Source organism: Barbus barbus, assembly GCF_936440315.1.
Source record: "Barbus barbus genome assembly, chromosome: 40".
Lineage (NCBI taxonomy): Eukaryota > Metazoa > Chordata > Actinopteri > Cypriniformes > Cyprinidae > Barbus > Barbus barbus.
In genome coordinates, this window is record NC_136718.1 from 11,710,644 (window position 1) to 11,722,826 (window position 12,183).

Sequence of the window (12,183 nt, forward strand, 5' to 3'; positions counted from 1 at the left end):
ATATTAAAACTATTGAACTGCTATTTACATAAGTAGAATGAACTAGACCTAATGTTTCAAGTAATGAAATCCAGCATCCATGATCACTGTCTGAACAAACAGAAACAGATCTAGTTGTTCATACAGTGTAGTCAATAGCTGAAATATCTACATCATCTGCTATAGTAATAATGGGACGTTTGCCAGAGATGCCCTTCTGCAATGACTGAGAGCAGCGTGAGACAACATACACAATGGAGGTATTACAGTGTAACAAATTAATTCATACAGTGTGTTTGAATTCATTCAATAGTCATAACTCAGGTTTGTATAAGCTTAATAATCTTAGGGATTTCACAATCAGTTTTCCTGTGCAAACCATAAACAAATACATTTAAGTCACATGTAAAAAAACTCCTTTTTACAATAATTAAAAACTAAACTAAAAAAAACAGGTGTTTTAAATGCATTAATGTTGAGTATAATGAAGCACTGCAGTAGATTGAAGTAAATGAGAACTCTGCATACCTGTAAGCAATCGAGAGACGTACTGACAATACGTGGACACTTGGACTGACATGCCAGCTCGAAAGGCAGGACGTACTTGTCAGCCTCAATATAATTGGCTCTGGGAGGAACAACAGTGCCATCCCTGGCACACACAAGATTCACAGCACAGGTCAGTAAACCAAAAGAATAACCATGCAGCACTGAAACATACTTCATTCACTGAATATTACACAGCAACAAACAAACATTTAGAACATTTAAAATCATCATGTCAGTAGCCCTTAAGCATTATGGGTTTTTATGGACATGAATGTGACCAGTATCTGAACTTATTACATAACCATGATGGTTCAGAATGAAGTGGATTAAGCTCCAGAGAGAAGTTTCATAAAAACACAATAAGAATTCTTTTAAAGGGGACATCGAATGCAGAATTCATGGTGTTCGCATTTAAATGTGTCTTGGCAGTGGGTGGACATAACCCCCCTACAATGATAAAAATCCTTTTTTTATCCCCAAAAAACCTAAAGTCTCAATTATCAAGCCGTTTTGATTTTCTGAGCATTACGACATCATACTGCTCAGGCCCTGCCCACGACCGCTTAAAAACAGTGCCATATTAGCATATTTATGCAACGTTGTATGGCATATTCTCCATGCTCAAGCAATGCAGGTGTTTTGTAGTTGTATGTAAAAGTGAACAAATCTTCATTTTCTCCCAACATTAGAGCCACTGAGGATGCAGAGGATTAGTTTTGTTTTTGATGGTAATGCGCCATCGAATGCAGTAGCTCATTAGCATTAAAGGGACATCGAACCTTGTGAACAGAGCTGTTTCTGACAAGAAACAAAATTGTGTTATTTACACAACCATTGCGGAATTTTAAAGGTGCAATGTGTAGATTTTAACAAGATCTAGCGGTGAGGTTATGAATTACAACCAACGGCTCAGTCGATCACTCACCCCTCCCTTTAGAGAAGCTACAGTGGCCGACACAGGACTAATGGCGTTTTTCCACTGCGTTGTATGACTTGGCACGGCTCAGTAAGGCACAGCACGGCTCGGTTCATTTGCGTTTCCACTGCAGTTTAGTATCGCTTTAGAGTGGGCGCTATTATTCACGTGTTATTATAGTTGTGCCGCCTCTACTGCCGTGATTGCTGAAAAACTTTTTCATTCCGCATCGCTCCATCAAGCTCTCGCTGGATCCGCTCCTCTGCTATCAACAAAGAGGAACGTCTGTACTTTTTCAACTGACAACGAAACAGACATTTTTTTGGTTGTTAAAAAAAAGGTGCGCTTATTCAAAACAGTTGCGTTTGACCCTTCGCTGGCTGTGCTGATTTAAATCTAGCGGGTCTGTGGTGCCTTGTGCTGCAAGTTCAGTGACGCAGTCAGTGATGATTTTCTCCAGCCAATCAGTGATCAGCAGAGTTTACGTGTCACGTTTTGGTAACGGTACGGTACGCTTGGAACCTCAACTGAGGTGGTACTGAAAAAAGTACCAGGTACTGTACCCAGTGGAAAACCCCCCAAAAGTACCTAACTGTACCGTGCCGTACCATGCAGTGGAAAAGCACCATAAGATGCCATCTTCTGAGACAGCAGAGAGCAACGAGGTTTCTTTACAAAGGTAAATTAAGGAATTAGATTTACTTAATTATTCAATAAAATAATGTTACTGTGAATATTACTGTCTTGTACAAACAGGCCAAATACACACTGGTAAAGGAGATCAGAGTGGCAAAGAGGAATTATTCTGACAAGCTAAGAAAAAAATTATCTTCCAGTGATCCTGCTTCAGTGTGGAAAGGTATGAAAGATATCAAGTTACAAGACACCATCCCCCAGCACTCTGGAGAATCAACAACGGGCAGACGACTTGAATGAGTTCTATTGTCTTTTTGAAAAATCACCCCACACCCGCCCTGAACACCTCTCCACACAACCATTAACACCTCCAGCAACCCTCCTCTACCGCATACCTACAATTCAAATCAGCGAAGAATATGCGTGCCAGGTCTTCAGAAAGAACAAAAGAGGGAAAGCACTAGGCCCAGACAGTGTGTCACCAGCCTGCCTAAAAATCTGTGCTGACCAGCTGGCCCCCATCTTCACACAGATCTTCAACAGATCACTGGAGCTGTATGAAGTTCCCTCATGCTTCAAAAGCTCCACCATCATCCCCGTCCCAAAGAAACCCAAAATTACTGGACTTAATGACTACAGACCTGTGGCTCTAACGTTTGTAGCCATGAAATCATTTGAAAGACTGGTTTTGGCTTATCTGAAGGACATCACTGGTCCCTTACTGGACCCCCTGCAGTTTGCCTACAGAGCAAACAGGTCTGTGGATGATGCAGTCAACATGGGACTGCACTTCACCCTGAAGCATCTGGACAGACCAGGAACTTATGTGAGGATCTGTTTGTGGAATTCAGCTCCGCTTTTAACACCATCATCACGGAAACCCTTCAGAATAAACTAACCCAGCTCTCCGTCACCACCTCTGTCTGTCAGTGGATCATCAGCTTCCTGACAGACAGACAGCAGTTAGTAAAGTTTGGTAAATTCACATCCAGCACTCGTACCATCAGCACTGGAGCTTCTCAGGGCTGCGTTCTCTCCCCACTGCTCTTCTCCCTCTACACCAATGACTGCACCTCTAAAGACCCCTCTGTCAAGCTCCTGAAGTTCGCAGACGACACCACACTGATTGGCCTCATCCAGGACGGTGATGAGTCTGTGGTTAAGGAGCTGGCTGTCTGGTGCAGTCTCAACAACCTGGAGCTTAACACGCTCAAAACTGTGGAGATGATTGTGGACTTCAGGAGAAACCACCCTGCTCTCCCCCTACTCACCATCATGAACAGCACTGTGACTGCAGTGGAGTCATTCAGATTCCTGGGCACAACCATCTCTCAGGACCTGAAGTGGGATATTCACATAGGCTCCATTGTCAGAAAGGCCCAACAGAGGTTGTACTTTCTTCGCCAGCTGAGGAAGTTCAACTTGCCACAGGAGCTCCTGAAACAGTTCTACTCCGCCATCATTGAATCCATCCTCTGCACCTCAATAACTGTCTGGTTCAGCTCAGCTACCAAATCTGACCTCAGAAGACTATGGAGGGTAGTCCTGCTGAGCGAATCATTGGTACAACCCTCCCCACTCTCCAAGAACTGTACTTATCCAGAGTGAGCAAAAGGGCTGGTAAAATCACTCTGGACCCCTCACATCCAGCACACTCCCTCTTTGAACTGTTACCGTCTGGTTGACGCTACAGAGCTCTGAGCACCAGAACGACCAGACACAGGAACAGTTTCTTCCCTCAGGCAATCCATCTCATGAACACACTACTATAATACATTATCCATTCACCACACTCACTTATTTTATTTTCTCATTTCTAATTTGCACATACTTGACCTGTACATACATAGTTGTCTATATTATATATTGTGTTTTTGCTGCTTTGTACATTGCCTATTTGGATATTATTCTTTTATTATCTGTGTCCTGTCCTGTTGCTGTCTTTGTTGGACTGTGGAGCTCCTGTCACTACAACAAATTCCTTCTATGTGTAAACATACTTGGCCAATAAAGCTCATTCTGATTCGGATTCTGATAGCGTTACTTCATCATGTCAATGTTTTTTGTAAGAACAACAGTGACGAAACGCGCTCTGTAGAGCAGTTTGTCCATTTAGGGGTACTGTAGAAACAAGATGGCGACTTCCATGTGAGGGGACCTGCAGTGTATGTAGATAGAAATTGCTCATTCTAAGGTAATAAAACATAACGGTTTATTATGAAAGGTCTTTATACTCCTCTGAAAACGTAGTTATTAGGGATGGGACGATACACCTACCTCCCGATTCGATACTATCATGATAATTGGGTGCCGATACGATATGTATTGCGATTTTTTATAGAATTTTGATTCTACAAGTATTGCGATTCAGTATTGCTATGCGTTGTGATTTTTGTTTTTTGTTTTTAACTCTAGACCATGGGAAAAAGTTGAATGATACACTTAATATACAGACTGTCACAATAAAAAAAAACACATCTTAGCAGTCACTATCGCGATTCGACATTACAATTTATTGTGATTTTTGTTTGCTTATTAAAGACTAGACAATGGAAAATAGTTGATTATACCCTTAAAAGACACTGTATATGATGAGTCATATTAACAAAAACAATGCATCACATCTCTCTAAGCTTTTATTTCAGGAGCATACACATACACAGTGTATATTTAAAGCACCTTGAACCATGAAACTTTAAAGTACCAAAACCCTGAACTTACACATGAATATAATAGTCAAATGTTCAACAAAATGAGCAGAAAGAAAATACTTTCTGAAATAAAATAAAGTGCTATGTTACTTACTTATGCATACCATTTTAGTCATCTTTAGTTATGTTTTCCTGGCAGTTGGGATTCAAAACGAGAAGGTGCAGAAACAATTCTGGAAGAGGTTTGATCCTCTGCCTCTGTCATGGTTTTGCTTTCTCGCGCCAGCTTTAAACGTATATGACGTCATCTAATGCAGCGGCACGGCGCACACAGAGCGATCGCTGTATGACACCAAAGCATCGCGAGAGCTAGATAACAGACGCTCCTCAAGCTTTCGAATCGCTCTTGCGGTACTTTTATGTCATAACGCTGATCATCCTAAATATTAAACATTGCACCTTTAACCAAACTATTTTGCTGACATTTCATGAAGGCTATAAAAAAATTATATCAATGTGTGGAAAAATGGGCATCCGATGTCCCCCATAATGCTACATCAATGTAGATCACAGGAAACATTTGCATGGATGGTGCATGTTGGAGATGTAAACTTACTTCTGCTTTTCCAGTTCATACTTGATTTCATCTAAAAAAAGAAAACAGAGAGAGAAAGAGAGACAAATTAACACATCAACACACGTCTATTTGTCACAAAACGCAGTAAGTGCTAATTCAGGAAACTACTACAACAGTGTCTTGGTATTTACATTTACATTAGAGTATTAGGCTGTCTGGACTCTAGGTTTTTCAAGTATTCTGATTATGAATTCAGTAGGACAACAAAGTGATCCGGACGATGGGGAGGAAATTACATATACAGTGCAGCAGCAGGGATATGTACCCTAATACTGCCAAAGCAAAAAATGCACACACTACCCCTAATAAAAAATAGTGACTATTCAGCAAGATACAGCAATGATCCAGTCCTGGTTGTGCTTATCTGAAATTTCCATTAAAGGTATTAATGAGACTATTTGTAGGAAAAGTTTATCTATAGAGTGGTATGCACATTTATAGCTGAAGTGCTCAAAGTAAACTTAAATTAAAGCAATAATTCACCCAGAAATGAACATTCTGTCATCTACTCAATCTCATGCAACCTGTAAAGCTTTTATTTATGTGAAACACAAAAGGAGCAATTTTGGAAAAATGTGCTGATTGCTCTATTTTTATGCAATCACAATTAATGGGAACTGGACCTTTCAAGCTCCCAAAAGAACCATAAAAGTATCCCAAGTGTCCATCTGACTTGCACTGCATAAAAGTTAGAAATACTGAATATGTGCCTGTGAGTATAAAAGCCAATGATTCTTGAAACAGTTTCTGCATTCTGACCGACACCTAAGACTGCAGATAAATACTATACTTTAATCTCTGTACAAATGCACCTGCAAATTGAGAATAACAATGAAAATATCCCATTTCATCTGTTCACAGCAGGCAATTTACATTCTGACAGTGAATGTCTTGAATCGGCTCTATAAAGAATCCTTTAAATACACCTTGTCAACATCACTAATTCAACAAGTTGATTGTTAAATAGATGATAAACAATCCCAGCCCATCCTAAATCCAATTTTGTGATTAAATTTTTCTTTATGCTGTGCCGTTTCAATGAATCGGTCGATATGGTTCACAAGACAGGTCTGAATGATTCATTCATGAATCAGACAGATCTAGTTCTCGAGTTCAGCTCACTTTCTGGGAGAACTATTACTTTAAAATAAATATCTGATATTCAAGAACAATCTACAAATGAATCCTTATTCATTATCAGACAGCTATCTCTTCACAAGAAGGTACAGGAAACTGATGTTAAGCAACAACACATTTCATAAGACGTGCATTTTATGAACTATGTATCCAGGCAGCACAGCAAACTAAACCATTGCCTAGCAGGGTATCCGGGTGACCAGTGGACTGTGTAAATAGGTCTGTATGTTAATCAGCCTCATTCCCTCACATGACAGGGTAACGAGGGAGTGTCTGTTTGAATGACGTTCTTCTGAGAGCATTCAAACAAACCCACTAGGAAGTTGCATTACATTAACAGACAAATGGCTGAACAACACTACAGACTTTCAGGATCAAACCTCAAACATACCAAAAGACAAAACAACAGAAGTTTACACTAAAATACATGGAGATTTTTTGTTCAGATTGAACTATTTTTAGATTGACACTTCAGAACAAAGGTTAGAGATCGGAAAACACACTAAGAAACTAGATCCTCATTAACTTTGTAAATAAGTAATGCAGCGCAGGCGGTACGAGTCAAATGAGTCTAACCTGCATATCCAGCTTACACATAAAAAGAGGAATGGATATTGCAGGAAGTTATTGAATAAAAATGGGAACACTGAGTGAGCAGCTAATGCCAATCACATATGTCACTAGAAAAATCATCAAATTAAAAGGATAGTTCTTGGAAACTCTGTCATCATTTGCTTATCCCCAATTTATGTCCATACAATGGAAGTCAGTGCTGACCAAAATAATTTGGCTACCAACATTCTTCATCTTTTTGTACAACAGAACAAAATGACATGTTTGGAATGACACAAGTCAAGTGAGAAAATTATGAGAATTTTAATTTCTGGATCAGAGTTTAATAACAGCAGTAAAATAGGCCCGAAGCCAGAGACAGAAAGCCTCAAGACATCATTTAATGTCATTGAAAGATGTAATAAAAATCAATGGTGACTGATCTTTGAACGTGAGTAAAAGAAACCATCTTAATTTTTAGAGTGAACTGTTCCTTTAAGATGTTACTCACAATACGGATCGATTCTGTAAATCAGTGAGTGGTCTTTAAATCAATAAGGGACCAATAAATCACCAATCTGTCAAAGTCGATAAAACAGCAACAAGATCTGTAACGTGTCGGATAGCAGTTGATTCCAGCTAATACATGCTAACAGCTCGAGATCACCACAGCAAGAGGTGCTGGACTCCCAGACATGCCATTTACTCTGCTGCTAACATCTCATTCATAATAATGTAACATTATATAGCCGATGGAAAGCATGACAATGTCAACTTAAGGCAAAATGAAACAATGGTGTCTTGACACACAGACGCGTGCTGGATTAGCCCGCTAACCAGACTTTAACGTTAATTTAGGATATCAGGGGGCAGAGGGGATCTCAGGGGTGTGTTTGAGGCCTGACAGGTAATGAATAAAAGAAACTCACCCAGCGCCACTTGACAGGCCTTGCGCAGCTGGCTGTGTTGGCTCCGCTTCACCTCCTTATCCGCGAGGATTTTCTCCAGCGCCCGAGACAGAAACATGCTCTTAGTGCTCAGGCTTTCTGTCTGCGTATGCCGTCGATGGGTTTCCAGCTGTTTCTGTTCTTTCATCTCTCAGTCGACGTGTTAAAGTAGTCCGTCAGGCCGTCATTCCTGGCCCGTTCCCTGCGGTTTGGCAGGGGTGTGAGGGTGCCAGGAGCGGGCCGATGTTGTCGCTAGTTTGGTTGGACGCTGCTATCTCAGCACTGCGTCGCCATGTTGGCCGCACGTCACATCACGTGACCCGCGGGCGCTTACACTGATGTGTACATTCAGAGCACGAGCTCGGTTTGGCTGCGGTGCAAATGAATGGGGCATGTTTAGTGAACAGTTTGGTCTCAGGTAGAAAAAATATGTGCTGGCACGCAATTTTAAGACATTTTAAACAGTGTGATAACCAATATATAATTTATTTAAGTCATAGTGAAAAACTTTTCAATAACTGATTATTATAAAAAAGTGTGATTATACTTGGTTCTAGGTGTCTATAAATAGTCATTTGAAATCATATAGCTACAAACTCAGTAGCCCAATAATCATAACATATTGATAATTGTTAATTATGTAGCATAAACGTATATTTTAAAAAGATAACACATTTTAAAAAAGATTACAGAACATTAACTAACAATATATAGGCTGAATATACTTTTATTATTTTACTGCATTATTTTAGTGTTATGTGCGCTCTGTCTTCAAGTTGAACGTATTGGGCCACAGATGCTGGAGGGAATTAAGGTCAAAAGTTTACATACACCTTGCAGAATCTGCAAATTCTTAAGTATCTTATCAAAATATGAGGGATCATACAAATTTCAAGTTTATATTTAGTACTGTCCTGAATAAGATATTTTACATAAAAGATGTTTACATGTGGCAACAAGACAAAATTATAGCTGAATTTATAAAAATGGCCCAGTTCAAAATGTGATATACGCTTGATTCTTAATACGGTGTTGTTACCGAGCTGATCCATGACTTGTTTGGTGATGGCTGTTCATGGGTCCCTTGTTTTTCCTGAACAGTTAAACTACCCTTCAGATAAATCCTTCAGTTCCCACAAACTGGTTCTGTTTTCCAGCATCTTTTGCATATTTGAACCCTTTCCAGCAGTGACTGTATGATTCTGAGAGATCCATCTTGTCACACTGATGACAGCTGAGGGACTCACACTCAACCATTACAAAAGCTTCAAACAAACATATACTGTATATTATGTTAACTGCATTAGTAATAAATCCTCATGTGGCCTTCCTTGTATCATCTGTGCTATTATGAGTATATTTACAATAACAGATATGAATAGCTCAAATAGGTGTGGTATATTTGATTTTGTTATTGCTTTTTTGCTTATTTTGTTAGTGTACAAAACCATTATTTATTAAAATCGTCTTTAATCAGCTTTGTAAAGACAGGTGCCATGTCAGACAAATCCAAATAAAGAATCTCTAAATAATGGTGTAAAGTAGAATATTATTTCATAAACTGAATTCAGGTGTTGAAACAGTTTATACAAACTGTACAGTATTTACAGCACAATACTGCAAAGGTCGAAAGGTAGAAAATCAAATCAATCAATTCAAAGCAGAAGCCTGGATGTTGTTACATGCTTTAACCACAGGGTGGTCTCCTGACATCAGAGTTTTACTGCCCTACACCTCTCAGTACTATGGGGTAACTTGACATATAATGTACAATTTATAAGGATAAAATTCATGTTATAAAAAGTTTCCAGTTGTTTAAATGTTTTTAAAGTGTCACTGAAACAGCCTTTAATGTCAAGTCATCGCTTTTTTTTTTTATCAATAATGATGTTGTAATATGAGGCTAAATAGTTGTTCTTTTGGACAAAAGTTCTTGTTCAATTACTCTAAAAATCTAATCAAAAACATACCCATGAATACAGCATGTCTAATTCCAATAATTTAGCAAAGGCAGAAGTTGCATCAGACGTTTAAACCCATCCTACTTCATTAGGGCCCAAGCCAGTAAGGCGCAGGGCCCTATTGTTCTTCTAAGGATTATTATTTTTTTTTTTTTTTTTTTTTTTTTTTTTTTATTTCAATCATCCGGGCACTTTTGGGGGCCTTAACGTGCCCGAAAACTCTCGAAAATTGGCACGCACATTGGAACCTGCGGCCATTAGGACGCCGCTGAGGCTGGGACCCGGGCGTGGCACAGGGGCTCTACGGCGCCCCCTGGAAAATTGTCAGAAAACTTGATGTATAGCTCACACATACTTGCACGTATTCATATGAAACTCGGTACACATATAGAACTCATTGAGCTGAACAACTTCCGCACAGCATGTCTTAGGCTCCGCCCAACAGGAAGTCGGCTATTCAGGGCTGTTTAAAAAGCGCATGCTCTGGAATTTGATATACTCCTCTGAGGATTTCCATACGATTGCCACCAAACTAGGTGAACATGATCTCAAGACATTGGGGACGCTAAATTGCGAAGATATTTTTGATATGTCGAACGGTTTGCCCGTGGCGAGGCGATGAAGTTATGGCGAAAAATGAGACCCAGGAAATGCCTAATAACGTCCACATACATTGTATGATGTAGATCAAACTTCAGTGATTTGTTCGTTGTATGATGCCGATCGGATAGATGTGACTATTATGACTGAAAGTTATAGCGCCACCAACTGGCTGCAGGAAGTGTGTCGTTTTCAAAATGCTTTGAATTCAGCATCTTCTTTTACCTCGATTTGCTTCAAACTTCACCAGAATAATGTCAAAACACGGCCGATGTAAAACTGTGAAGGGAATATTGATATCTAAAATTATGTTGCCATGGCAACGTGTCAAAGTTGAAAATTCGTTTCTGGTGATTTTGAGGCAGATAACATGTTTAGAATGTCATGAAACTCAACACACATATCAGTATTAATGATAGTTAGACACTGGAAAAAGCTCATAAACGGGCGTGGAAGAGACACTCTATAGCGCCACCTTTTGTCAAAAATGAGGGGGTTAGTTTTAGCTACAGACACCAAACTCGGTACATAAATTGTTCTAATTAATCCGGACAACTTTCTAATTTACAGTCATTAGCTACGACCAACAGGAAGTCGGCTATATTTATTTTAATGTGGGTTTTTTTTAAAAACGGGCTGTAAACAAATTAATACTCCTCCAAGCAGAAACACGGAAATCACACCAAACATTTTTTATCATGATGCCAAAATACTGAAGATGCTAAATTGCGGACGGATTTAGGATATCTTGAACGATGATTTAATGGCAATTTATTAAAGTTACAGTAAAAAATATAATTTTTTTTTTTTTTTTATCTTTTAAGAGCAGCTTCCAAACACTTCATAAAAAATTACATACACAGAACAATACAGTCTGAGGATATGTGATTAATTTCATGAATTTACAATACACTATGCTTAGGAGAAAATTTAAAAACTATCAGAGAGCTCTTAGACTGCTGAGTGAGAGCTCCCTGCCAGTCTGCAGCTGAGTGAGGGGTGGGGGTGGGGTGGGGTGGGGTGTGAGTGACTGTGTGAGTGACTGTGTGGATTGAGGCAGTGGGTGAGAGAGAGAAAGAGAGAGAGGGTCTGTTTTTTAAAATCTTTAAAAGATTTTGATAACACTTTATAATAAGGTCTCAATTCTTAACATTAGGAAATGCATTAATTAACGTGAACTAACAATGAAAAATATATTTTTACAGCATGTTAATTCTTCCATGATAGTATGAACTAACAAAGAACAATTTTTTTAAAGCATTTATTAATCTTTTTAATGTTAGAAAAATAGTCATGTTCAAAAGATAAACTTTAAAATGTAATAATATATTAACACATTTTGGAATTAATATTGATCAACATTAAATGGTATATAATTATTAATGTTTATATATATATAATGATAGCTACAGACACCAAACTCGGTACATAAATTGTTCTTATTAATCCGGACAACTTTCTAATTTACAGTCATTAGCTACGACCAACAGGAAGTCGGCTATATTTATTTTAATGTGGGTTTTGTTTTTAAACAGGCTGTAAACAAATTCATACTCCTCCAAACAGAAACACGTAAATCACACCAAACATTTTTTCTTATGATGCCAAAATACTGAAG

The 12,183-nt window shown here is 38.8% G+C and overlaps 1 protein-coding gene across 1 annotated transcript in view; it reads right to left on the bottom strand.

Annotated features, from left to right (window-relative positions):
* Nucleotides 1-8,317, bottom strand: part of LOC306859923 (brefeldin A-inhibited guanine nucleotide-exchange protein 2-like) — a 41,437-nt gene extending 33,120 nt beyond the window's left edge. Inside the window, exons 1-3 of the mRNA XM_079401336.1 lie at nucleotides 7,987-8,317; nucleotides 5,348-5,378; nucleotides 508-631 (exon numbers count right to left, since the gene is read on the bottom strand). Coding sequence (XP_079257462.1) covers nucleotides 508-631; nucleotides 5,348-5,378; nucleotides 7,987-8,152 — 321 coding nt within the window. The 5' untranslated portion in view covers nucleotides 8,153-8,317. The remainder of the gene's footprint in view (nucleotides 1-507; nucleotides 632-5,347; nucleotides 5,379-7,986) is intronic.
* Between the last annotated feature and the right edge of the window lie 3,866 nt (nucleotides 8,318-12,183).